At 47.0% G+C, this 27,952-nt stretch overlaps 2 protein-coding genes across 6 annotated transcripts in view; both read right to left on the reverse strand.

Moving 5' to 3' along the window:
• Positions 1 to 5,273, reverse strand: part of LOC121506649 (NACHT, LRR and PYD domains-containing protein 12-like) — a 56,976-nt gene extending 51,703 nt beyond the window's left edge. For all 5 annotated transcript variants that reach the window (XR_005991685.1, XM_041782477.1, XM_041782476.1 and 2 more), the window contains exons 1-9: positions 5,176 to 5,273; positions 4,991 to 5,095; positions 4,806 to 4,910; positions 4,621 to 4,725; positions 4,436 to 4,540; positions 4,251 to 4,355; positions 4,066 to 4,170; positions 3,881 to 3,985; positions 3,074 to 3,178 (exon numbers count right to left, since the gene is read on the reverse strand). Coding sequence is in view for 4 of the 5 variants with exons in the window: in XM_041782477.1 (XP_041638411.1) it covers positions 3,074 to 3,178; positions 3,881 to 3,985; positions 4,066 to 4,170; positions 4,251 to 4,355; positions 4,436 to 4,540; positions 4,621 to 4,725; positions 4,806 to 4,910; positions 4,991 to 5,095; positions 5,176 to 5,243 (908 nt within the window). In the remaining variant the exon portion in view is untranslated. The remainder of the gene's footprint in view (positions 1 to 3,073; positions 3,179 to 3,880; positions 3,986 to 4,065; positions 4,171 to 4,250; positions 4,356 to 4,435; positions 4,541 to 4,620; positions 4,726 to 4,805; positions 4,911 to 4,990; positions 5,096 to 5,175) is intronic.
• A 20,950-nt stretch (positions 5,274 to 26,223) lies between these two features.
• On the reverse strand, positions 26,224 to 26,691 carry LOC121506646 (salivary acidic proline-rich phosphoprotein 1/2-like). The gene has a single exon (XM_041782473.1). It carries the CDS (start codon positions 26,689 to 26,691, stop codon positions 26,224 to 26,226), a length of 468 nt encoding a protein of 155 aa, XP_041638407.1.
• Between the last annotated feature and the right edge of the window lie 1,261 nt (positions 26,692 to 27,952).

Below are 27,952 nucleotides of genomic sequence, written 5' to 3' on the forward strand. Positions count from 1 at the left end.
ACCCTAGAAATGATCTCTGTTCCTGCAGAGGGCTGAGAGTCCCAAACTACTGAGCAAACATCATATTTCATAGAGAGCTGATGCTTTCAAACCCTTAAAATCGTTCTGAAATAAATACAGACTAAAGACTTTTTTATTTGCTTGTTGGGGGGGGGGCTGACAGACTGCTGCTGCTGCTGCTCTTGACGTGTCTTTTAGAACATGCGTCATTTTTTGACTGATTGAATATGAGCAGAGCAGCTAAACGTTTGCCTGCATTGATTGTTTAACTCAAACAGTGAAATGTATAAATCCAGACTTTTCTTCAGAAATAGGAGCTAATATGGAGGGAAAAGGGAGCCAGCTTATAAAGTCTGTACACAGTTAGGAATAGACTACAGGCTAATGAACTTTCCATCACATGAGCCACCAACAGACCCACCCTGCCTACGAAACAACTGGCTGACTGTCGACCCTTCGCTTCTTTCTCCTGTCTGAGCTTTTTTCTTTTTAACTCTCTGATTTTTGAGGCGTCCTGCCGTCTCCGCCTCCGCTCGCTGTCTGTGAAAAGTTAACGCTCTGCAGGCTGTCTGACGGAGCAGGTGGACTGAACCATTTGATGTAAATGGGGGTGTATGGCGGGTATATATATATGGGTGATTACGTTTATTACTGAGTGTCATATTATTTTGGAAGTACTATAATTGTATTAGGGGCCTCTCTTGGCCCCTGTCAATCATGGGCCCCTAGAATCCTTCTCCTTATTCTCCCCTTTTCTCCCAGGTGACAAACTAAGCATAGGAACATGATTTTTTAAAGACTGTAACTCTAGTTCATGAGTACAGTGAACACAGTTGTTGCGTGACTGAAGGTTAAAAAACTGAAACGACTGCATGGTTATGGGTGTAAAGACATGATTTTACAGAGTCTGATGTTAAAAAGCTAGCTACTGCATGGATCTAAAGGTTAAAATCCTCACACTACAGGAGTAAAGGCTAAAGACCTGCAGGAATGTCTGATTTATTGGTGTTGAACATGCAGAGTTGGGAGCCCCTAACAGCGGTCTCACCTTCCCCCTCTCTAGGGTCCTGGCCCCCCTCACCTTGGCTGGGACATGCTGCCATCTAGTGGCGACTTATAGGAACTGTGGATGCTACTGCCCTCTGTAGATTCATCTGAAATGTTTCTAACTATTCAAAAAGAGATGTAAAAGGTTTGTGTGAATACAGGGCACTTATCTCCAATGCTATAGTTTAGATTTTGCACAGCTGTCCTGTTTTTAGCCAGTTTTTAATGACAACTGTTTTGACTTATATCATCATCCCTTTTTTCCGTTTTAGTTTAAATATCCTTACGCATACTCGTCTGATTGGTCTACATATCGGTTCTTGTAGGGGCCGAGACAGAGAGAACAAACCACACTACACCCCTCCTAACCCAGTGGTTCTCAACATTGGGGTTGGGACCCGTAGTGGGGTCGTGAGACACCGAGAGAGGGTCTCCGGATGCCATAAAAAACAAAGAAAATTTTTAAAATTATTCTGTTGTGCCAATTTTGTCATTTTAAACCCCTTTTCATCAGTTTTTCCCACCAATTTTAAGACATTTTCACCATTTAACACCTATTTTTGTCCATTTTAAACTCTTTTCACCACTTTTTCTGCCTGTTTTTGCAACTTCTAAACCAATTCTTCCATTTTAAGCACAATTCACTATTTAATATGCCCATTTTTGCTAGTTTAATTAATTTCTGCCAGTATCTGCCTATTTTTCCTTTTCCCAGTTAACCCTTTTTAGCCAGTTTATATCAATTTTTCATCCCATTTCACTAAATTTTCACTCATTTTTGACTATTTAAAGCCATTGCGGCCACACTTGAACTCCCTTTTGCTACTATATACATATGCCCATTTTTGCCCCTTCATCCCATTTAAGACCCCCCCCCTTTGCCATTATTAACCCATGAAGCATTTTAGTTGTTATTATTATTATTTACATTTTAAGAAGGCTTTTTACTACACAAATGATTTAAAAAAGATTTTTGTTTCTTTGATAAAAGTGGTGATTTTTTCAGGTTAAATATGAAATATGGACATCACAGCTTAACTTTACAGTAGACCATGGTTTTGGTGACCCCCATGTGCCCTCACTTTGGCTGGGTGCCAGAAAGCTCTCCCATTTATCCCTCTTTATGGACGGCCTTGTCTCCACATGACTTTTCCAGAATGTGGATGTCTGTGTTCACCCACCTCCAGGTACAGAGGAGGTCCCCGGTCTCTGGTACCTCTATGTTGGGGGTCGTGGGGTGGAGAGGTTGAGAACCAGACCCTACAAATGGACCCTTAGACTGGACCGTGGGAGTGGACTCTTGGACAGGGAACCTGGGACTGAACCCTACGAATGGACCCTTAGACTGGACCCTGGGACTGGACCCTACGGATGGACCCTGGGAGTGAACCCTAGGACAGGGAACCTGGGACTGGACCCTGGAAAATGGACCCTAGGACTGGAACCTGGGACTGGACCCTACATATGGACCCTTAGACTGGACCCTGGGAGTGGAACCTGAGACTGGAACCTGAGACTGGACACCCTACAAATGGACCCAGGGAGTGGAACCTGAGACTGGAACCTGAGACTGGACCCTACATATGGACCCTAGAACAGGGATCAGATGGACCCTTGGATTGGACCCTGGGAGAGGAACCTGAGACTGGAACCTGAGACTGGACACCCTACAAATGGACCCAGGGAGTGGAACCTGAGACTGGAACCTGAGACTGGACCCTACATATGGACCCTAGAACAGGGATCAGATGGACCCTTGGATTGGACCCAGGGAGAGGAACCTGAGACTGGAACCTGAGACTGGACACCCTGCAAATGGACCCAGGGAGAGGAACCTGAGACTGGAACCTGAGACTGGACACCCTACAAATGGACCCAGGGAGAGGAACCTGGGGCTGGCCGATATGACAACTCTAGCTGACAGCTGACACTCAGAGGAGGATCAATCATACCTCTGCATTGTCAAATTTGAGATTATTAATAAATTAAAATAAAATTTTAAAACTCACGGTAAATGATCTCTTACCTTGAGTCTGAGGGTCCAGGGTCATTTCTGAAGTTTCCAGGTTCATCTTTAGACCGGTCAGTCCTCATGGACAGACAGCTGAGTACAGGAGACTCTGATCTCTGTCTACACAATCAGGTTTTATTATTAGACCTCATAGATCAACCTTATATTTGTCTATTAAAGCTGACTGGACCACCTGACATTTGATTGGACCACCTGACATTTGATTGGAAGCATATTTTTGAACCAAAAGAAAGAGTTTATTGATGAGCTGCCATCATCCCAGGTTTAGGTTGGTATTGCCACCAGGCAGTGACAGTGACTGAAAAAGAAAGTTGTTTCTCCTTCTTAGAGAAATCTAAAGACTAGTTCACTCTCTGAGTGTCAGCTGGAGTTTAAATTGGATAACTATTGATTAATTTTCACGGCTTCATTTCAAACTAAAAGTTGCACCACTCTGAGCAGTAAGAGCTTTTACATTCAGAGGATCGCACTTCTTTAAAATGATACATTTAATAATATTTGATTTTTTCAATTTTTTTCCCACCATAAAATCATGTTAATGTAGTTGAATTTTAGATAAAAATAAATGTCCTTTTAAACATTTTCATTGACCTGGTCCCATCTGACTTAAATGATTTGAGATGTGAAAATATTAAATGAATAAAGTTCTTAAAATTATTCTGAAAAGACATTTAGACAAAGCAGAAAAAGACATTATGTTTAAAAAGGAAATAATAGATTCACACACAACTGGTATGTCATTCAGTCTTATGAATCTCTGAGAGATTCTCCTTTAAAAGCTTTTTTTATCAGCAGTCCTACCTTGAGTCTGAGGGTCCAGGGTCATTTCTGAAGTTTATCAGAGGGTCCATGGACCGGTCAGTCCTCATGGACAGACAGCTGGGTACAGGAGACTCTGATCTCTGTCTACACAATCAGGTTTACTATCAGACCTCAGAGATCCACCTAACATTTGTCTATTAAAGCTGTTTAATCAGCAGTCCTACCTTGAGTCTGAGGGTCCAGGGTCATTTCTGAAGTTTCCAGGTTCATCTTTAGACCGGTCAGTCCTCATGGACAGACAGCTGGGTACAGGAGACTCTGATCTCTGTCTACACAATCAGGTTTACTATCAGACCTCAGAGATCCACCTAACATTTGTCTATTAAAGCTGTTTAATCAGCAGTCCTACCTTGAGTCTGAGGGTCCAGGGTCATTTCTGAAGTTTCCAGGTTCATCTTTAGACCGGTCAGTCCTCATGGACAGACAGCTGGGTACAGGAGACTCTGATCTCTGTCTACACAATCAGGTTTACTATCAGACCTCAGAGATCCACCTAACATTTGTCTATTAAAGCTGTTTAATCAGCAGTCCTACCTTGAGTCTGAGGGTCCAGGGTCATTTCTGAAGTTTCCAGGTTCATCTTTAGACCGGTCAGTCCTCATGGACAGACAGCTGGGTACAGGAGACTCTGATCTCTGTCTACACAATCAGGTTTACTATCAGACCTCAGAGATCCACCTAACATTTGTCTATTAAAGCTGTTTAATCAGCAGTCCTACCTTGAGTCTGAGGGTCCAGGGTCATTTCTGAAGTTTCCAGGTTCATCTTTAGACCGGTCAGTCCTCATGGACAGACAGCTGGGTACAGGAGACTCTGATCTCTGTCTACACAATCAGGTTTACTATCAGACCTCAGAGATCCACCTAACATTTGTCTATTAAAGCTGTTTAATCAGCAGTCCTACCTTGAGTCTGAGGGTCCAGGGTCATTTCTGAAGTTTCCAGGTTCATCTTTAGACCGGTCAGTCCTCATGGACAGACAGCTGGGTACAGGAGACTCTGATCTCTGTCTACACAATCAGGTTTACTATCAGACCTCAGAGATCCACCTAACATTTGTCTATTAAAGCTGTTTAATCAGCAGTCCTACCTTGAGTCTGAGGGTCCAGGGTCATTTCTGAAGTTTCCAGGTTCATCTTTAGACCGGTCAGTCCTCATGGACAGACAGCTGGGTACAGGAGACTCTGATCTCTGTCTACACAATCAGGTTTACTATCAGACCTCAGAGATCCACCTAACATTTGTCTATTAAAGCTGTTTAATCAGCAGTCCTACCTTGAGTCTGAGGGTCCAGGGTCATTTCTGAAGTTTCCAGGTTCATCTTTAGACCGGTCAGTCCTCATGGACAGACAGCTGGGTACAGGAGACTCTGCTCGGTCCTCCATGTTGAGGTCTGACGCAGTCTGAGAGGTTAAACATTAACTCTGACAGCAACCAGTGTCTGCTCAAAGGTCACTTCACAGGGATGAAACTGAACCGGATCACATTCAGAGAGGCCGAGACCTGGATCATCTAAGGAGCTCATGGTTGGTTTCTCTCTGCTGACTTCCTGTTAACCCTCTCTCTGCTGACTTCCTGTTAACCCTCTCTCTGCTGACTTCCTGTTAACCCTCTGCTGACTTCCTGTTAACCCTCTGCTGACTTCCTGTTAACCCTCTCTCTGTTGACTTCCTGTTAACCCTCTGTTGACTTCCTGTTAACCCTCTGCTGACTTCCTGTTAACCCTCTGCTGACTTCCTGTTAACCCTCTGCTGACTTCCTGTTAACCCTCTGCTGACTTCCTGTTAACCCTCTGCGTACTTCCTGTTAACCCTCTGCTGACTTCCTGTTAACCCTCTGCTGACTTCCTGTTAACCCTCTGCTGACTTCCTGTTAACCCTCTCTCTGCTGACTTCCTGTTAACCCTCTGTTGACTTCCTGTTAACCCTCTCTCTGTTGACTTCCTGTTAACCCTCTGCTGACTTCCTGTTAACCCTCTGCTGACTTCCTGTTAACCCTCTGCTGACTTCCTGTTAACCCTCTCTCTGCTGACTTCCTGTTAACCCTCTGCTGACTTCCTGTTAACCCTCTGCGTACTTCCTGTTAACCCTCTGCTGACTTCCTGTTAACCCTCTGCTGACTTCCTGTTAACCCTCTCTCTGCTGACTTCCTGTTAACCCTCTGCTGACTTCCTGTTAACCCTCTGCTGACTTCCTGTTAACCCTCTGCGTACTTCCTGTTAACTCTCTGCTGACTTCCTGTTAACCCTCTGCTGACTTCCTGTTAACCCTCTGCTGACTTCCTGTTAACCCTCTGCTGACTTCCTGTTAACCCTCTCTCTGCTGACTTCCTGTTAACCCTCTGTTGACTTCCTGTTAACCCTCTCTCTGTTGACTTCCTGTTAACCCTCTGCTGACTTCCTGTTAACCCTCTGCTGACTTCCTGTTAACCCTCTGCTGACTTCCTGTTAACCCTCTCTCTGTTGACTTCCTGTTAACCCTCTGTTGACTTCCTGTTAACCCTCTGCTGACTTCCTGTTAACCCTCTGTTGACTTCCTGTTAACCCTCTCTCTGTTGACTTCCTGTTAACCCTCTCTCTGCTGACTTCCTGTTAACCCTCTGCTGACTTCCTGTTAACCCTCTCTCTGTTGACTTCCTGTTAACCCTCTGCTGACTTCCTGTTAACCCTCTGCTGACTTCCTGTTAACCCTCTCTCTGCTGACTTCCTGTTAACCCTCTGTTGACTTCCTGTTAACCCTCTCTCTGTTGACTTCCTGTTAACCCTCTCTCTGCTGACTTCCTGTTAACCCTCTCTCTGCTGACTTCCTGTTAACCCTCTGCTGACTTCCTGTTAACCCTCTCTCTGTTGACTTCCTGTTAACCCTCTCTCTGCTGACTTCCTGTTAACCCTCTCTCTGCTGACTTCCTGTTAACCCTCTGCTGACTTCCTGTTAACCCTCTCTCTGTTGACTTCCTGTTAACCCTCTGTTGACTTCCTGTTAACCCTCTGCTGACTTCCTGTTAACCCTCTGCTGACTTCCTGTTAACCCTCTGCTGACTTCCTGTTAACCCTCTGCTGACTTCCTGTTAACCCTCTGCTGACTTCCTGTTAACCCTCTCTCTGCTGACTTCCTGTTAACCCTCTGCTGACTTCCTGTTAACCCTCTGCTGACTTCCTGTTAACCCTCTCTCTGTTGACTTCCTGTTAACCCTCTGCTGACTTCCTGTTAACCCTCTGCTGACTTCCTGTTAACCCTCTGCTGACTTCCTGTTAACCCTCTGCTGACTTCCTGTTAACCCTCTGCTGACTTCCTGTTAACCCTCTCTCTGTTGACTTCCTGTTAACCCTCTGCTGACTTCCTGTTAACCCTCTGCTGACTTCCTGTTAACCCTCTCTGTTGACTTCCTGTTAACCCTCTGTTGACTTCCTGTTAACCCTCTGTTGACTTCCTGTTAACCCTCTCTCTGCTGACTTCCTGTTAACCCTCTCTCTGCTGACTTCCTGTTAACCCTCTCTCTGTTGACTTCCTGTTAACCCTCTGCTGACTTCCTGTTAACCCTCTGTTGACTTCCTGTTAACCCTCTCTCTGTTGACTTCCTGTTAACCCTCTGCTGACTTCCTGTTAACCCTCTCTCTGTTGACTTCCTGTTAACCCTCTGCTGACTTCCTGTTAACCCTCTCTCTGCTGACTTCCTGTTAACCCTCTGCTGACTTCCTGTTAACCCTCTCTCTGTTGACTTCCTGTTAACCCTCTGCTGACTTCCTGTTAACCCTCTCTCTGACTTCCTGATAACCCTCTGTTGACTTCCTGTTAACCCTCTCTCTGTTTACTTCCTGTGATCCCTCTCTCTGCTGACTTCCTGTTAACCCTCTCTCTGCTGACTTCCTGTTAACCCTCTGCTGACTTCCTGTTAACTCTCTGCGTACTTCCTGTTAACCCTCTGCTGACTTCCTGTTAACTCTCTGCGTACTTCCTGTTAACCCTCTGCGTACTTCCTGTTAACCCTCTGCTGACTTCCTGTTAACCCTCTGCTGACTTCCTGTTAACTCTCTGCTGACTTCCTGTTAACCCTCTGCGTACTTCCTGTTAACCCTCTGCTGACTTCCTGTTAACCCTCTGCTGACTTCCTGTTAACCCTCTGCTGACTTCCTGTTAACCCTCTCTCTGCTGACTTCCTGTTAACCCTCTCTCTGCTGACTTCCTGTTAACCCTCTCTCTGCTGACTTCCTGTTAACCCTCTGCTGACTTCCTGTTAACCCTCTGCGTACTTCCTGTTAACCCTCTGCTGACTTCCTGTTAACCCTCTGCTGACTTCCTGTTAACCCTCTCTCTGCTGACTTCCTGTTAACCCTCTGCTGACTTCCTGTTAACCCTCTGCTGACTTCCTGTTAACCCTCTCTCTGCTGACTTCCTGTTAACCCTCTGTTGACTTCCTGTTAACCCTCTCTCTGCTGACTTCCTGTTAACCCTCTGCTGACTTCCTGTTAACCCTCTGCTGACTTCCTGTTAACCCTCTCTCTGCTGACTTCCTGTTAACCCTCTGCTGACTTCCTGTTAACCCTCTGCTGACTTCCTGTTAACCCTCTCTCTGCTGACTTCCTGTTAACCCTCTCTCTGCTGACTTCCTGTTAACCCTCTGCTGACTTCCTGTTAACCCTCTGCTGACTTCCTGTTAACCCTCTGCTGACTTCCTGTTAACCCTCTCTCTGCTGACTTCCTGTTAACCCTCTGCTGACTTCCTGTTAACCCTCTCTCTGCTGACTTCCTGTTAACCCTCTCTCTGCTGACTTCCTGTTAACCCTCTGCTGACTTCCTGTTAACCCTCTGCGTACTTCCTGTTAACCCTCTGCTGACTTCCTGTTAACCCTCTGCTGACTTCCTGTTAACCCTCTCTCTGCTGACTTCCTGTTAACCCTCTGCTGACTTCCTGTTAACCCTCTCTCTGCTGACTTCCTGTTAACCCTCTGTTGACTTCCTGTTAACCCTCTCTCTGCTGACTTCCTGTTAACCCTCTGCTGACTTCCTGTTAACCCTCTCTCTGCTGACTTCCTGTTAACCCTCTGCTGACTTCCTGTTAACCCTCTGCTGACTTCCTGTTAACCCTCTCTCTGTTGACTTCCTGTTAACCCTCTGCTGACTTCCTGTTAACCCTCTCTCTGCTGACTTCCTGTTAACCCTCTGCTGACTTCCTGTTAACCCTCTGCTGACTTCCTGTTAACCCTCTGCTGACTTCCTGTTAACCCTCTGCTGACTTCCTGTTAACCCTCTCTCTACTGACTTCCTGTTAACCCTCTGCTGACTTCCTGTTAACCCTCTGCTGACTTCCTGTTAACCCTCTGCTGACTTCCTGTTAACCCTCTGCTGACTTCCTGTTAACCCTCTGCTGACTTCCTGTTAACCCTCTCTCTGCTGACTTCCTGTTAACCCTCTGCTGACTTCCTGTTAACCCTCTGCTGACTTCCTGTTAACCCTCTGCTGACTTCCTGTTAACCCTCTCTCTGTTGACTTCCTGTTAACCCTCTGCTGACTTCCTGTTAACCCTCTGCTGACTTCCTGTTAACCCTCTGCTGACTTCCTGTTAACCCTCTGCTGACTTCCTGTTAACCCTCTCTCTGCTGACTTCCTGTTAACCCTCTGCTGACTTACTGTTATCCCTCTGACACTTCCTGTTAACCCTCTCTCTGTTGACTTCCTGTTAACCCACGCCTGACTTCCTGATAACCCTCACTCTGCTGACTTCCTGTTAACCCTCTCTCTACTGACTTCCTGTTAACCCTCTGCTGACTTCCTGTTAACCCTCTGCTGACTTCCTGTTAACCCTCTGCTGACTTCCTGTTAACCCTCTGCTGACTTCCTGTTAACCCTCTGCTGACTTCCTGTTAACCCTCTCTCTGCTGACTTCCTGTTAACCCTCTGCTGACTTCCTGTTAACCCTCTGCTGACTTCCTGTTAACCCTCTGCGTACTTCCTGTTAACTCTCTGCTGACTTCCTGTTAACCCTCTGCTGACTTCCTGTTAACCCTCTGCTGACTTCCTGTTAACCCTCTCTCTGCTGACTTCCTGTTAACCCTCTGTTGACTTCCTGTTAACCCTCTCTCTGTTGACTTCCTGTTAACCCTCTGCTGACTTCCTGTTAACCCTCTGCTGACTTCCTGTTAACCCTCTGCTGACTTCCTGTTAACCCTCTCTCTGTTGACTTCCTGTTAACCCTCTGTTGACTTCCTGTTAACCCTCTGCTGACTTCCTGTTAACCCTCTGTTGACTTCCTGTTAACCCTCTCTCTGTTGACTTCCTGTTAACCCTCTGCTGACTTCCTGTTAACCCTCTGCTGACTTCCTGTTAACCCTCTCTCTGTTGACTTCCTGTTAACCCTCTGCTGACTTCCTGTTAACCCTCTGCTGACTTCCTGTTAACCCTCTCTCTGCTGACTTCCTGTTAACCCTCTGTTGACTTCCTGTTAACCCTCTCTCTGTTGACTTCCTGTTAACCCTCTCTCTGCTGACTTCCTGTTAACCCTCTCTCTGCTGACTTCCTGTTAACCCTCTCTCTGCTGACTTCCTGTTAACCCTCTGCTGACTTCCTGTTAACCCTCTCTCTGTTGACTTCCTGTTAACCCTCTGTTGACTTCCTGTTAACCCTCTGCTGACTTCCTGTTAACCCTCTGCTGACTTCCTGTTAACCCTCTGCTGACTTCCTGTTAACCCTCTGCTGACTTCCTGTTAACCCTCTCTCTGCTGACTTCCTGTTAACCCTCTGCTGACTTCCTGTTAACCCTCTGCTGACTTCCTGTTAACCCTCTCTCTGTTGACTTCCTGTTAACCCTCTGCTGACTTCCTGTTAACCCTCTCTCTGCTGACTTCCTGTTAACCCTCTGCTGACTTCCTGTTAACCCTCTGCTGACTTCCTGTTAACCCTCTGCTGACTTCCTGTTAACCCTCTCTCTGTTGACTTCCTGTTAACCCTCTGCTGACTTCCTGTTAACCCTCTGCTGACTTCCTGTTAACCCTCTCTCTGTTGACTTCCTGTTAACCCTCTGTTGACTTCCTGTTAACCCTCTGTTGACTTCCTGTTAACCCTCTCTCTGCTGACTTCCTGTTAACCCTCTCTCTGCTGACTTCCTGTTAACCCTCTCTCTGTTGACTTCCTGTTAACCCTCTGTTGACTTCCTGTTAACCCTCTCTCTGTTGACTTCCTGTTAACCCTCTGCTGACTTCCTGTTAACCCTCTCTCTGTTGACTTCCTGTTAACCCTCTGCTGACTTCCTGTTAACCCTCTCTCTGCTGACTTCCTGTTAACCCTCTGCTGACTTCCTGTTAACCCTCTCTCTGTTGACTTCCTGTTAACCCTCTGCTGACTTCCTGTTAACCCTCTCTCTGCTGACTTCCTGTTAACCCTCTGTTGACTTCCTGTTAACCCTCTCTCTGTTGACTTCCTGTTAACCCTCTCTCTGCTGACTTCCTGTTAACCCTCTCTCTGCTGACTTCCTGTTAACCCTCTGCTGACTTCCTGTTAACTCTCTGCGTACTTCCTGTTAACCCTCTGCTGACTTCCTGTTAACTCTCTGCGTACTTCCTGTTAACCCTCTGCGTACTTCCTGTTAACCCTCTGCTGACTTCCTGTTAACCCTCTGCTGACTTCCTGTTAACTCTCTGCTGACTTCCTGTTAACCCTCTGCGTACTTCCTGTTAACCCTCTGCTGACTTCCTGTTAACCCTCTGCTGACTTCCTGTTAACCCTCTGCGTACTTCCTGTTAACCCTCTCTCTGCTGACTTCCTGTTAACCCTCTCTCTGCTGACTTCCTGTTAACCCTCTCTCTGCTGACTTCCTGTTAACCCTCTGCTGACTTCCTGTTAACCCTCTGCGTACTTCCTGTTAACCCTCTGCTGACTTCCTGTTAACCCTCTGCTGACTTCCTGTTAACCCTCTCTCTGCTGACTTCCTGTTAACCCTCTGCTGACTTCCTGTTAACCCTCTGCTGACTTCCTGTTAACCCTCTCTCTGCTGACTTCCTGTTAACCCTCTGTTGACTTCCTGTTAACCCTCTCTCTGCTGACTTCCTGTTAACCCTCTCTCTGCTGACTTCCTGTTAACCCTCTCTCTGCTGACTTCCTGTTAACCCTCTCTCTGCTGACTTCCTGTTAACCCTCTGCTGACTTCCTGTTAACCCTCTGCTGACTTCCTGATACCCCTCTGCGTACTTACTGAGAACCCTCTCTCTGCTGACTTCCTGTTAACCCTCTGCTGACTTCCTGTTAACCCTCTCTCTGCTGACTTCCTGTTAACCCTCTCTCTGCTGACTTCCTGTTAACCCTCTGCTGACTTCCTGTTAACCCTCTGCTGACTTCCTGTTAACCCTCTGCTGACTTCCTGTTAACCCTCTGCTTACTTCCTGATAAACATCTCTCTGGTGACTTCCTGCAAACCCTCCGCTGACTTACTGATAACCCTCTGCTCACTCTCTGTCAACACTCTGTTGACTTCCTGTTTTCCCTCAGTCTTCTGACTTCCTGTTAACCCTCTGCTGACTTCCTGTTAACCCTCTCTCTGCTGACTTCCTGTTAACCCTCTGCTGACTTCCTGTTAACCCTCTGCTGACTTCCTGTTAACCCTCTCTCTGTTGACTTCCTGTTAACCCTCTGCTGACTTCCTGTTAACCCTCTCTCTGCTGACTTCCTGTTAACCCTCTGCTGACTTCCTGTTAACCCTCTGCTGACTTCCTGTTAACCCTCTGCTGACTTCCTGTTAACCCTCTGCTGACTTCCTGTTAACCCTCTCTCTACTGACTTCCTGTTAACCCTCTGCTGACTTCCTGTTAACCCTCTGCTGACTTCCTGTTAACCCTCTGCTGACTTCCTGTTAACCCTCTGCTGACTTCCTGTTAACCCTCTCCTGACTTCCTGTTAACCCTCTCTCTACTGACTTCCTGTTAACCCTCTGCTGACTTCCTGTTAACCCTCTGCTGACTTCCTGTTAACCCTCTGCTGACTTCCTGTTAACCCTCTCTCTGTTGACTTCCTGTTAACCCTCTGTTGACTTCCTGTTAACCCTCTGCTGACTTCCTGTTAACCCTCTGCTGACTTCCTGTTAACCCTCTGCTGACTTCCTGTTAACCCTCTGCTGACTTCCTGTTAACCCTCTCTCTGCTGACTTCCTGTTAACCCTCTGCTGACTTCCTGTTAACCCTCTGCTGACTTCCTGTTAACCCTCTCTCTGTTGACTTCCTGTTAACCCTCTGCTGACTTCCTGTTAACCCTCTCTCTGCTGACTTCCTGTTAACCCTCTGCTGACTTCCTGTTAACCCTCTGCTGACTTCCTGTTAACCCTCTGCTGACTTCCTGTTAACCCTCTCTCTGCTGACTTCCTGTTAACCCTCTCTCTACTGACTTCCTGTTAACCCTCTGCTGACTTCCTGTTAACCCTCTGCTGACTTCCTGTTAACCCTCTGCTGACTTCCTGTTAACCCTCTCTCTGTTGACTTCCTGTTAACCCTCTGCTGACTTCCTGTTAACCCTCTGCTGACTTCCTGTTAACCCTCTGCTGACTTCCTGTTAACCCTCTGCTGACTTCCTGTTAACCCTCTCTCTGTTGACTTCCTGTTAACCCTCTGCTGACTTCCTGTTAACCCTCTCTCTGCTGACTTCCTGTTAACCCTCTGCTGACTTCCTGTTAACCCTCTGCTGACTTCCTGTTAACCCTCTGCTGACTTCCTGTTAACCCTCTCTCTGTTGACTTCCTGTTAACCCTCTGCTGACTTCCTGTTAACCCTCTGCTGACTTCCTGTTAACCCTCTGCTGACTTCCTGTTAACCCTCTCTCTGTTGACTTCCTGTTAACCCTCTGTTGACTTCCTGTTAACCCTCTGTTGACTTCCTGTTAACCCTCTCTCTGTTGACTTCCTGTTAACCCTCTGCTGACTTCCTGTTAACCCTCTCTCTGCTGACTTCCTGTTAACCCTCTGTTGACTTCCTGTTAACCCTCTGCTGACTTCCTGTTAACCCTCTGCTGACTTCCTGTTAACCCTCTGCTGACTTCCTGTTAACCCTCTGCTGACTTCCTGTTAACCCTCTCTCTGTTGACTTCCTGTTAACCCTCTGCTGACTTCCTGTTAACCCTCTGCTGACTTCCTGTTAACCCTCTGCTGACTTCCTGTTTACCCTCTGCTGACTTCCTGTTAACCCTCTGCTGACTTCCTGTTAACCCTCTGCTGACTTCCTTTTAACCCTCTGCTGACTTCCTGTTAACCCTCTCTCTGTTGACTTCCTGTTAACCCTCTGTTGACTTCCTGTTAACCCTCTGCTGACTTCCTGTTAACCCTCTGTTGACTTCCTGTTAACCCTCTCTCTGTTGACTTCCTGTTAACCCTCTCTCTGCTGACTTCCTGTTAACCCTCTGCTGACTTCCTGTTAACCTCTCTGCTGACTTCCTGTTAACCCTCCTCTGCTGACTTCCTGTTAACCCTCTGCTGACTTCCTGTTAACCCTCTGCTGACTTCCTGTTAACCCTCTTTCTGGTGACTTCCTGTTAACCCTCTGTTGACTTCCTGTTAACCCTCTGCTGACTTCCTGTTAACCCTCTGCTGACTTCCTGTTAACCCTCTGCTGACTTCCTGTTAACCCTCTGCTGACTTCCTGTTAACCCTCTGCTGACTTCCTGTTAACCCTCTCTCTGCTGACTTCCTGTTAACCCTCTGCTGACTTCCTGTTAACCCTCTGCTGACTTCCTGTTAACCCTCTCTCTGTTGACTTCCTGTTAACCCTCTGCTGACTTCCTGTTAACCCTCTCTCTGCTGACTTCCTGTTAACCCTCTGCTGACTTCCTGTTAACCCTCTGCTGACTTCCTGTTAACCCTCTGCTGACTTCCTGTTAACCCTCTCTCTGCTGACTTCCTGTTAACCCTCTGCTGACTTCCTGTTAACTCTCTCTGACTTCCTGTTAACCCTCTGCTGACTTCCTGTTAACTCTCTGACTTCCTTTTAACCCTCTGCTGACTACCAGTTAACCCTCTGCTGACTTCCTGTTAACCCTCACTCTGCTGACTTCCTGTTAACCCTCTGCTGACTTCCTGTTAACTCTCTGCTTACTTCCTGTTAACCCTCTGCTGACTTCCTGTTAACTCTCTGCGTACTTCCTGTTAACCCTCTGCTGACTTCCTGTTAACCCTCTGCGTGACTTCCTGTTAACCTCTCTCTGCTGACTTCCTGTTAACCCTCTCTCTGCTGACTTCCTGTTAACCCTCTGCTGACTTCCTGTTAACCCTCTGCTGACTTCCTGTTAACCCTCTGCGTACTTCCTGTTAACCCTCTGCTGACTTCCTGTTAACCCTCTGCTGACTTCCTGTTAACCCTCTCTCTGCTGACTTCCTGTTAACCCTCTGCTGACTTCCTGTTAACCCTCTGCTGACTTCCTGTTAACCCGCTCTCTGCTGACTTCCTGTTAACCCTCTGTTGACTTCCTGTTAACCCTCTCTCTGCTGACTTCCTGTTAACCCTCTGCTGACTTCCTGTTAACCCTCTCTCTGCTGACTTCCTGTTAACACTCTGCTGACTTCCTGTTAACCCTCTGCTGACTTCCTGTTAACCCTCTGCTGACTTCCTGTTAACCCTCTGCTGACTTCCTGTTAACCCTCTCTCTGCTGACTTCCTGTTAACCCTCTCTCTGCTGACTTCCTGTTAACCCTCTGCTGACTTCCTGTTAACCCTCTGCTGACTTCCTGTTAACCCTCTGCGTACTTCCTGTTAACCCTCTCTCTGCTGACTTCCTGTTAACCCTCTGCTGACTTCCTGTTAACCCTCTCGATGCTGACTTCATGTTAACACTCTCTCTGCTGACTTCCTGTTAACCCTCTGCTGACTTCCTGTTAACCCTCTCTGACTTCCTGCTAACCCTCTGCTGACTTCCAGCTAACCCTCTGCTTACTTCCTGATATCTCTCTCTCTGCTGACTTCCTGTTAACCCTCTGCTGACTTCCTGTTAACCCTCTGCTGACTTCCTGTTAACCCTCTCTCTGCTGACTTCCTGTTAACCCTCTGTTGACTTCCTGTTAACCCTCTCTCTGCTGACTTCCTGTTAACCCTCTGCTGACTTCCTGTTAACCCTCTCTCTGACTTCCTGTTAACCCTCTGCTGACTTCCTGTTAACCCTCTCTCTGTTGACTGTCTGTCAACCCTCTGCTGACTTCCAGTTAACCCTCTCACTTCTTCCTTCAAGTTAACCCTGTGCTGACTTCCTGTTAACCCTCTGCTGACTTCCTGTTAACCCTCTGCTGACTTCCTGTTAACCCTCTGCTGACTTCCTGTTAACCCTCTCTCTACTGACTTCCTGTTAACCCTCTGCTGACTTCCTGTTCACCCTCTGCTGACTTCCTGTTAACCCTCTGCTGACTTCCTGTTAACCCTCTGCTGACTTCCTGTTTACCCTCTGCTGACTTCCTGTTAACCCTCTGCTGACTTCCTGTTAACCCTCTGCTGACTTCCTGTTAACCCTCTGCTGACTTCCTGTTAACCCTCTCTCTGCTGACTTCCTGTTAACCCTCTGCTGACTTCCTGTTAACCCTCTCTCTGCTGACTTCCTGTTAACCCTCTCTCTGCTGACTTCCTGTTAACCCTCTCTCTACTGACTTCCTGTTAACCCTCTGCTGACTTCCTGTTAACCCTCTGCTGACTTCCTGTTAACCCTCTCTCTGTTGACTTCCTGTTAACCCTCTGTTGACTTCCTGTTAACCCTCTGTTGACTTCCTGTTAACCCTCTCTCTGTTGACTTCCTGTTAACCCTCTCTCTGCTGACTTCCTGTTAACCCTCTCTCTGTTGACTTCCTGTTAACCCTCTGCTGACTTCCTGTTAACCCTCTCTCTGCTGACTTCCTGTTAACCCTCTGTTGACTTCCTGTTAACCCTCTGCTGACTTCCTGTTAACCCTCTGCTGACTTCCTGTTAACCCTCTGCTGACTTCCTGTTAACCCTCTGCTGACTTCCTGTTAACCCTCTCTCTGTTGACTTCCTGTTAACCCTCTGCTGACTTCCTGTTAACCCTCTGCTGACTTCCTGTTAACCCTCTCTCTGCTGACTTCCTGTTAACCCTCTCTCTGCTGACTTCCTGTTAACCCTCTGCTGACTTCCTGTTAACCCTCTGCTGACTTCCTGTTAACCCTCTGTTGACTTCCTGTTAACCCTCTGTCTACTGACTTCCTGTTAACCCTCTGCTGACTTCCTGTTAACCCTCTCTCTGCTGACTTCCTGTTAACCCTCTGCTGACTTCCTGTTAACCCTCTGCTGACTTCCTGTTAACCCTTTCTCTGTTGACTTCCTGTTAACCCTCTGCTGACTTCCTGTTAACCCTCTCTCTGCTGACTTCCTGTTAACCCTCTGCTGACTTCCTGTTAACCCTCTGCTGACTTCCTGTTAACCCTCTGCTGACTTCCTGTTAACCCTCTCTCTGCTGACTTCCTGTTAACCCTCTCTCTACTGACTTCCTGTTAACCCTCTGCTGACTTCCTGTTAACCCTCTGCTGACTTCCTGTTAACCCTCTGCTGACTTCCTGTTAACCCTCTCTCTGTTGACTTCCTGTTAACCCTCTGCTGACTTCCTGTTAACCCTCTGCTGACTTCCTGTTAACCCTCTGCTGACTTCCTGTTAACCCTCTGCTGACTTCCTGTTAACCCTCTCTCTGTTGACTTCCTGTTAACCCTCTGCTGACTTCCTGTTAACCCTCTGCTGACTTCCTGTTAACCCTCTGCTGACTTCCTGTTAACCCTCTGCTGACTTCCTGTTAACCCTCTGCTGACTTCCTGTTAACCCTCTGCTGACTTCCTGTTAACCCTCTCTCTGTTGACTTCCTGTTAACCCTCTGCTGACTTCCTGTTAACCCTCTGCTGACTTCCTGTTAACCCTCTGCTGACTTCCTGTTAACCCTCTGCTGACTTCCTGTTAACCCTCTCTCTGCTGACTTCCTGTTAACCCTCTCTCTACTGACTTCCTGTTAACCCTCTGCTGACTTCCTGTTAACCCTCTGCTGACTTCCTGTTAACCCTCTGCTGACTTCCTGTTAACCCTCTCTCTGTTGACTTCCTGTTAACCCTCTGCTGACTTCCTGTTAACCCTCTGCTGACTTCCTGTTAACCCTCTGCTGACTTCCTGTTAACCCTCTCTCTGTTGACTTCCTGTTAACCCTCTGCTGACTTCCTGTTAACCCTCTCTCTGTTGACTTCCTGTTAACCCTCTGCTGACTTCCTGTTAACCCTCTGCTGACTTCCTGTTAACCCTCTGCTGACTTCCTGTTAACCCTCTGCTGACTTCCTGTTAACCCTCTGCTGACTTCCTGTTAACCCTCTCTCTGCTGACTTCCTGTTAACCCTCTGCTGACTTCCTGTTAACCCTCTGCTGACTTCCTGTTAACCCTCTGCTGACTTCCTGTTAACCCTCTCTCTGTTGACTTCCTGTTAACCCTCTGCTGACTTCCTGTTAACCCTCTGCTGACTTCCTGTTAACCCTCTGGGTGCTTACTGTTAGAAAACTCTCTGCTGACTTCCTGTTAACCCTCTGCTGACTTCCTGTTAACCCTCTGCTGACTTCCTGTTAACCCTCTGATGACTTCCTGTTAACCCTCTCTCTGTTGACTTCCTGTTAACCCTCTGCTGACTTCCTGTTAACCCTCTGCTGACTTCCTGTTAACCCTCTCTCTGCTGACTTCCTGTTAACCCTCTGCTGACTTCCTGTTAACCCTCTGCTGACTTCCTGTTAACCCTCTGTTGACTTCCTGTTAACCCTCTGTCTACTGACTTCCTGTTAACCCTCTGCTGACTTCCTGTTAACCCTCTGCTGACTTCCTGTTAACCCTCTGCTGACTTCCTGTTAACCCTCTGGTGTCTTCCTGTTAACCATCTGGCTACTGACTGCCTGTTATCGCTCGGCTGACTTCCTGTTAACCCTCTGCTGACTTCCTGTTAACCCTCTGCTGACTTCCTGTTTACCCTCTGCTGACTTCCTGTTAACCCTCTGCTGACTTCCTGTTAACCCTCTGCTGACTTCCTGTTAACCCAGTTCTACTTAAAGTTTATTTTTCCCTCGTTTTTCTCTCGGAATACAAAGTTAAAAACCATACGGAAAAAAATAACAGCAAACCAGTCAAAGGACGAAAAATGAGAGCTAATAAGGTTAACGCTAACTAGCAAAGATGCTACATCTGAGGCACTTGTTCAACAGGATGGATGTCAGCAATGCTGGACCCGATAGATGAAACCATGAAGAACTGGATAATTCCCACAGCTTCTCACGTGAAGAAGCGGGTAAGACCGAATGAAGACTCGTCTTTTGACTCCATCATGTCCGCTCTACAAACTTTAGGCGCCAGATTCAACAAACAAGAGAAAGCGGCAGAAGACACCAACACCCAGATGAAGGAGAACAGCTGTCATGATCCAGGTTCTGATTTGTTAGGTTATGAGTTTTTCTAGTGTATTTCCTGTGTTTAGTTTTGATCCCTCATGTTTTCCTTGGTTGTTCTGTGATTTCCATGTTTTTAGTTTTACATTATACTTGGGTTTTCTAGTTTGTATATTTCTGGTGTTTAGTTCTTAGGTGTTTCTTGTAGTCCTTGTGTTTCTGTGTATTTTGTGCCTCATGTTAGTTCATGTTCATGTTTAGTTACTCCTTGTATTTCATGTCTAGTTTATTCCTTGTTTCATGTCTAGTGTTACTCCTCGTGTTTCATGTTTAGTAATTCCCTGCTTCATGTTAGTTTTACATTCCTGTGTCTCATGTTTAGTTTTACTCCTGTGTTTCTTGTGTAGTTTATTCCTGTGCTTCTTGTTTAGTTATTCCATGTTTAGATTTACTCCTGTGTTTCATGTTCAGGTTTCCTCCCTGTGTTTTAGTTTCCCTCCTTGTGTTTGGTTCTTTGTATCCTCCTGTGTTTCTTTTGTTCATCTTCTAGTGTTCAGTTTTGTCATTCAGTCCTCGTGTGCTTCTTGTGTTAGGTTCCATGTTTCCTGTTTTATTTTGTAGTTTGCCTTCCCTTGTGTGTGATTCTAGTTTTGCTTCCTGCCTGAGTTTCCCTCCACTGTGATTACCTTCACCAGTTCCACCTGTGTCTGATTGTCCACACCTGTCCTCCGTTGTTAATCACTCCCTGTGCTTTTAAGCTCTGTGTCTCCCTGTGTCTGTGTCGGTTCATTGTAGATGTCTTCCCAGTGCTTGTTACTCCTCGTGTTAATCTCAGTGTTTTCTCCTCGTGCTCCCTGTGGATTTTGCTTTTGTTGGACTTTGTTTTAAGTAAGTTTTTGTTAATGGCTTTTTCCTCGTGATCCTCAGTTGCTTTTTCCTGGACTTTAGTTTGTTAAATTAAATCTTTCTGTTTTATCTGCATTTGGGTCCTCCCTTTTGAGTTTTTCCCCGTAATGTGACAACAGCACAATGATTTGCAGCCTGTCTAGAGCGCTAGAATTCAATGCAGCAGAAGTTAAAGAATGCAAGAGTAAAGTGTGTAAGCTTGAAGAAAAGGTGACAAAACTGGAAAAGGAAAACGCTGTCCTGAGGGAAAGAGCGGGGGACCAGGAAAGGTACAGCAGGCGGTGGAATCTCAGATCAAAGCCATGAAAGAAAAGACGAATGAAAACACAAGAGAAGAGGTGGTTGTCCTGCTCGAAAAGATCGCTCCGACATTAGCTCAGAAGATGGACGAGATAGTGGACACAGTTCACAGAGCGGGGAGAAAGGGGAGAAGAAAACGCGTCAGGTGATCATCCAGTTTATCAAGCGTCAGCATCGACGGGATATGGAGGATGACGAAGGAGTCAGAGGCATGCAGGGAGGCTGGTCTCCGCTTTGTGGAAGATTTGACCACGGCTGATAAGCAGGCAAGAGAAGCTATTTGGCCACAGATACAAGAAGCAAGAAAAGCTGGGAAGAAGGCATACTTCTGAGGTCCTGAGGGATTTATTAATGGGCAAAGAATCTGAGTGAAAAATAAACTTTGTCATGTATTCCTGAAGTTAAAGATGATAAACGTAAGCTATGAGGGATAAATGTTCAGTTTCAGAGGAACCTCTAAGTTCAGCTCACACTTAAAGAGGCTGGTTATCTTTCTTACTTGAAACTGACTGCTCTATAATCAGACTTTTGTTATTTATGTTTTTCCTGAAGTCAGGGATTTCTTTCTCTTCTGTAAATACTAGAGGTCTTAAAGACAATACAGAACACAAGGCTATTTTTTTATGTTGTAAGGGACTCATTCATGTGAAGAGGACATTACATTTTGGAAGAATCAATGGGAGACAATATTTTTGTCATGGCAGTAACAGATCTGGAGGTGTGGCTACATGTCTTTATAGGTTTCCTGGGACGGTGTTAACATCTAAATGTGATAATAATGCTCACTGGATTACTGCAGTGGTAAACTTAGACGGAAATTTTGCAATTTTGGTTAATATTTATGGTTACAACGATACTACCCAAAACAAATATTATTAGAAACTCTCACAGAAACCATTGATGATTACAAAAACTCTTTTGCTATAAGTTTGACTGTAGTTGGTGGAGATTTTAACATGGTTATAGATGAATGGTTAGACAGATGTCCCTCTACCTATGTTACATTTCACCACAATAATCTGATGAAGAACTTCATTGATGCCAACTCTCTGGTGGATATTTGGAGAGAAAAAAACTTAGACAGTAGACAATTCTCTTGGATAAAGCCAAATGGCTGTGCTAGGTCCAGTCCAGGATAGCTCCAGAAATCACACATTTAGTAGCTGATTCTTCAATATCAGCTGCTCCCTTCACAGATCACTATAACACTATATCACTATAACACTGTATCACTATAACACTATATCACTATAACACTGTATCACTATAACACTATATCACTATAACACTATATCACTATAACACTGTATCACTATAACACTATATCACTATAACACTGTATCACTATAACACTATATCACTATAACACTGTATCACTATAACACTGTATCACTATAACACTGTATCACTATAACACTGTATCACTATAACACTGTATCACTATAACACTATATCACTATAACACTATATCACTATAACACTGTATCACTATAACACTGTATCACTATAACACTATATCACTATAACACTATATCACTATAACACTGTATCACTATAACACTGTATCACTATAACACTATATCACTACAACACTGTATCACTATAACACTATATCACTATAACACTGTATCACTATAACACTGTATCACTATAACACTATATCACTATAACACTGTATCACTATAACACTATATCACTATAACACTGTATCACTATAACACTGTATCACTATAACACTGTATCACTATAACACTGTATCACTATAACACTGTATCACTATAACACTATATCACTATAACACTATATCACTATAACACTGTATCACTATAACACTGTATCACTATAACACTATATCACTATAACACTGTATCACTATAACACTGTATCACTATAACACTGTATCACTATAACACTATATCACTACAACACTGTATCACTATAACACTATATCACTATAACACTATATCACTATAACACTGTATCACTATAACACTGTATCAATATAACACTGTATCACTATAACACTATATCACTATAACACTGTATCACTATAACACTATATCACTATAACACTGTATCACTATAACACTATATCACTATAACACTGTATCACTATAACACTATATCACTATAACACTGTATCACTATAACAGTTATAAATCAGTGTTCTAATGATTTAAACAGTTATAAATCAGTGTTCTAATGATTTAAACAGTTATAAATCAGTGTTATAATGTATTGATTTAAACAGTTATAAATCAGTGTTATAATGATTTAAACAGTTATAAATCAGTGTTATAATGATTTAAACAGTTATAAATCAGTGTTATATTGATTTAAACAGTTATAAATCAGTGTTATATTGATTTAAACAGTTATAAATCAGTGTTTTATTGATTTAAACAGTTATAAATCAGTGTTATAATGATTTAAACAGTTATAAATCAGTGTTATAATGTATTGATTTAAACAGTTATAAATCAGTGTTTTAATATATTCTTCTCCTGTCTGAGGTCCTTTTGTCTGAAGTCCTCCTGTCTGATGTCCTCGGGTCTGATGTCCTCCTATATGAGGTCCTCCTCTCTGATGTTCTTCTGAATCAGAGTCCTTCTTATTGGTGTCCTCCTGTCTGAGGTCCTCCTGTCTGAGGTCCTCCTGCCTGGTGTCCTCCTGTCTGGTGTCCTCTTGTCTGAGGTCCACCTGTCTGAGGTATGCTGGTTGGGGTCCTCCTGTCTGAGGTCCTCCTGTCTGATGTCCTCTTGTCTGGTGTCTTCCTGTCTGGTGTCCTCTTCTCTGAGGTCCTCCTGTCTGGTGTCCTCCTGTCTGGTGTCATTCTCTCTGATGTCCTCCTGTCTGATGTCCTCCTGTCGGAGGTCCTCCTGTCTGATGTCCTCTTGTCTGAGGTCCTCCTGTCTGATGTCCTCCTGTCTGAGGTATGCTGGTTGGGGTCCTCCTCTGTGAGGTCCTCTTGTTTGAAGTCATCCTGTCTGAAGTCCTCCTATCTGAGGTCCTCCCCTCTGATGTCCTTCTGCCTGAGGTCCTCCTTTCTGGTGTCCTCCTGTCTGGTGTCCTCCTGTCTGATGTCCTCCTTCCTGAGGTCCTCTTGTCTGGTGTCCTCTTGTCTGAGGTCCTCCTGTCTGAGGTCCTTTTGTCTGAAGTCCTCCTGTCTGATGTCCTCGGGTCTGATGTCCTCCTATATGAGGTCCTCCTCTCTGATGTTCTTCTGAATCAGAGTCCTTCTTATTGGTGTCCTCCTGTCTGAGGTCCTCCTGCCTGGTGTCCTCCTGTCTGTGGTCCTCTTGTCTGAGGTCCACCTGTCTGAGGTATGCTGGTTGGGGTCCTCCTGTCTGAGGTCCTCCTGTCTGATGTCCTCTTGTCTGGTGTCCTCTTGTCTGAGGTCCTCCTGTCTGAGGTATGCTGGTTGGGGTCCTCCTGTCTGAGGTCCTCCTGTCTGATGTCCTCTTGTCTGGTGTCTTCCTGTCTGGTGTCCTCTTCTCTGAGGTCCTCCTGTCTGATGTCCTCCTGTCTGGTGTCATTCTCTCTGATGTCCTCCTGTCTGATGTCCTCCTGTCTGAGGTCTGCTGGTTGGTGTCCTCCTGTCGGAGGTCCTCCTGTCTGATGTCCTCTTGTCTGAGGTCCTCCTGTCTGATGTCCTCCTGTCTGATGTCCACCTGTCTGAGGTATGCTGGTTGGGGTCCTCCTCTGTGAGGTCCTCTTGTTTGAAGTCATCCTGTCTGAAGTCCTCCTATCTGAGGTCCTCCCCTCTGATGTCCTTCTGCCTGAGGTCCTCCTTTCTGGTGTCCTCCTGTCTGGTGTCCTCCTGTCTGATGTCCTCCTTCCTGAGGTCCTCTTGTCTGGTGTCCTCTTGTCTGAGGTCCTCCTGTCTGAGGTCCTTTTGTCTGAAGTCCTCCTGTCTGATGTCCTCGGGTCTGATGTCCTCCTATATGAGGTCCTCCTCTCTGATGTTCTTCTGAATCAGAGTCCTTCTTATTGGTGTCCTCCTGTCTGAGGTCCTCCTGCCTGGTGTCCTCCTGTCTGTGGTCCTCTTGTCTGAGGTCCACCTGTCTGAGGTATGCTGGTTGGGGTCCTCCTGTCTGAGGTCCTCCTGTCTGATGTCCTCTTGTCTGGTGTCCTCCTGTCTGGTGTCCTCTTGTCTGAGGTCCACCTGTCTGAGGTATGCTGGTTGGGGTCCTCCTGTCTGAGGTCCTCCTGTCTGATGTCCTCTTGTCTGGTGTCTTCCTGTCTGGTGTCCTCTTCTCTGAGGTCCTCCTGTCTGATGTCCTCCTGTCTGGTGTCATTCTCTCTGATGTCCTCCTGTCTGATGTCCTCCTGTCTGAGGTCTGCTGGTTGGTGTCCTCCTGTCGGAGGTCCTCCTGTCTGATGTCCTCTTGTCTGAGGTCCTCCTGTCTGATGTCCTCCTGTCTGATGTCCACCTGTCTGAGGTATGCTGGTTGGGGTCCTCCTCTGTGAGGTCCTCTTGTTTGAAGTCATCCTGTCTGAAGTCCTCCTATCTGAGGTCCTCCCCTCTGATGTCCTTCTGCCTGAGGTCCTCCTTTCTGGTGTCCTACTGTCTGGTGTCCTCCTGTCTGATGTCCTCCTTCCTGAGGTCCTCTTGTCTGGTGTCCTCTTGTCTGAGGTCCTCCTGTCTGAGGTCCTTTTGTCTGAAGTCCTCCTGTCTGATGTCCTCGGGTCTGATGTCCTCCTATATGAGGTCCTCCTCTCTGATGTTCTTCTGACTGATGTCCTCCTGTCTGAGGTCCTCCTGTCTGATGTCCTCTTGTCTGGTGTCTTCCTGTCTGGTGTCCTCTTCTCTGAGGTCCTCCTGTCTGGTGTCCTCCTGTCTGGTGTCATTCTCTCTGATGTCCTCCTGTCTGATGTCCTCCTGTCGGAGGTCCTCCTGTCTGATGTCCTCTTGTCTGAGGTCCTCCTGTCTGATGTCCTCCTGTCTGAGGTATGCTGGTTGGGGTCCTCCTCTGTGAGGTCCTCTTGTTTGAAGTCATCCTGTCTGAAGTCCTCCTATCTGAGGTCCTCCCCTCAGATGTCCTTCTGCCTGAGGTCCTCCTTTCTGGTGTCCTCCTGTCTGGTGTCCTCCTGTCTGATGTCCTCCTTCCTGAGGTCCTCTTGTCTGGTGTCCTCTTGTCTGAGGTCCTCCTGTCTGAGGTCCTTTTGTCTGAAGTCCTCCTGTCTGATGTCCTCGGGTCTGATGTCCTCCTATATGAGGTCCTCCTCTCTGATGTTCTTCTGAATCAGAGTCCTTCTTATTGGTGTCCTCCTGTCTGAGGTCCTCCTGCCTGGTGTCCTCCTGTCTGTGGTCCTCTTGTCTGAGGTCCACCTGTCTGAGGTATGCTGGTTGGGGTCCTCCTGTCTGAGGTCCTCCTGTCTGATGTCCTCTTGTCTGGTGTCCTCCTGTCTGGTGTCCTCTTGTCTGAGGTCCACCTGTCTGAGGTATGCTGGTTGGGGTCCTCCTGTCTGAGGTCCTCCTGTCTGATGTCCTCTTGTCTGGTGTCTTCCTGTCTGGTGTCCTCTTCTCTGAGGTCCTCCTGTCTGATGTCCTCCTGTCTGGTGTCATTCTCTCTGATGTCCTCCTGTCTGATGTCCTCCTGTCTGAGGTCTGCTGGTTGGTGTCCTCCTGTCGGAGGTCCTCCTGTCTGATGTCCTCTTGTCTGAGGTCCTCCTGTCTGATGTCCTCCTGTCTGATGTCCACCTGTCTGAGGTATGCTGGTTGGGGTCCTCCTCTGTGAGGTCCTCTTGTTTGAAGTCATCCTGTCTGAAGTCCTCCTATCTGAGGTCCTCCCCTCTGATGTCCTTCTGCCTGAGGTCCTCCTTTCTGGTGTCCTACTGTCTGGTGTCCTCCTGTCTGATGTCCTCCTTCCTGAGGTCCTCTTGTCTGGTGTCCTCTTGTCTGAGGTCCTCCTGTCTGAGGTCCTTTTGTCTGAAGTCCTCCTGTCTGATGTCCTCGGGTCTGATGTCCTCCTATATGAGGTCCTCCTCTCTGATGTTCTTCTGAATCAGAGTCCTTCTTATTGGTGTCCTCCTGTCTGAGGTCCTCCTGCCTGGTGTCCTCCTGTCTGGTGTCCTCTTGTCTGAGGTCCACCTGTCTGAGGTATGCTGGTTGGGGTCCTCCTGTCGGAGGTCCTCCTGTCTGATGTCCCTTGTCTGGTGTCTTCCTGTCTGGTGTCCTCTTCTCTGAGGTCCTCCTGTCTGGTGTCCTCCTGTCTGGTGTCATTCTCTCTGATGTCCTCCTGTCTGATGTCCTCCTGTCTGAGGTCCACCTGTCTGAGGTATGCTGGTTGGGGTCCTCCTGTCGGAGGTCCTCCTGTCTGATGTCCTCTTGTCTGAGGTCCTCCTGTCTGATGTCCTCCTGTCTGGTGTCCTCCTGTCTGAGCTCATCCTGTCTGATGTCCTCCTGTCAAAGGTCCTCTTGGTTGGTATCCTCCTGTCTGAGGTATGCTTGTTGGTGTCCTCCTCTGTGAGGTCCTCTTGTCTGAGGTCCTCCTATCTGAGGTCCTCCTGTCTGATGTCCTCCTATCTGTGGTCCTCCTGTCTGATGTCCTCCTGACTGATGTCCTCCTGTCTGAGGTCCTCCTGTCTGAGGTCCTCCTGTCTAAGGTCCTTTTGGTTGGTGTCTTCTTGTCTGTGGTCCTCCTGTCTGAGGTATGCTGGTTGGGGTCCTTCTGTCGGAGGTCCTCCTGTCTGATGTCCTCTTGTCTGATGTCCTCCTGTCTGAGGTATGCTGGTTGGTGTCCTCCTGTCTGAGGTCCTCCTGTCTGAGGTATGCAGGTTGGGGTCCTCCTGTCTGAGGTCTTCCTGTCAGATGTCCTCCTATCTGGTGTCCTCCTCTCTGATGTCCTCCTGTCTGATGTCCTCCTGTCTGTGGTCCTCCTGCCTGAGGTCCTCCTGTCTGATGTCCTCCTGTCTGGTGTCCTCCTGTCTGAGGTAATCCTGTCTGATGTCCTCCTGTCTGAGGTCATCCTGTCTGATGTCCTCCTGTCTGAGGTCCTCCTGTCTGATGTCCTCCTGTCTGAGGTCCTCCTGACTGATGTCCTCCTGTCTGAGGTCCTCCTGTCTGAGGTCCTCCTGTCTAAGGTCCTTTTGGTTGGTGTCTTCTTGTCTGTGGTCCTCCTGTCTGAGGTATGCTTGTTGGGGTCCTTCTGTCGGAGGTCCTCCTGTCTGATGTCCTCTTGTCTGATGTCCTCCTGTCTGAGGTATGCTGGTTGGTGTCCTCCTCTGTGAAGCCCTCTTGTTTTAAGTTCTCCTGTCTGATGACCTCCCATCTGAGGTCCTCCTGTCTGGTGTCCTCCTGTCTGGTGTCATTCTCTCTGATGTCCTCCTGTCTGATGTCCTCCTGTCTGAGGTCCTCCTGTCTGAGGTCTGCTGGTTGGGGTCCTCTTGTCGGAGGTCCTCCTGTCTGAGGTATGCTGGTTGGCGTCCTCCTGTCTGAGGTCTTCCTGTCTGATGTCCTCTTGTCTGGTGTCCTCCTGTCTGGT

Source organism: Cheilinus undulatus, unplaced genomic scaffold (assembly GCF_018320785.1).
Source record: "Cheilinus undulatus unplaced genomic scaffold, ASM1832078v1 Contig3, whole genome shotgun sequence".
Classification (NCBI taxonomy): domain Eukaryota; kingdom Metazoa; phylum Chordata; class Actinopteri; order Labriformes; family Labridae; genus Cheilinus; species Cheilinus undulatus.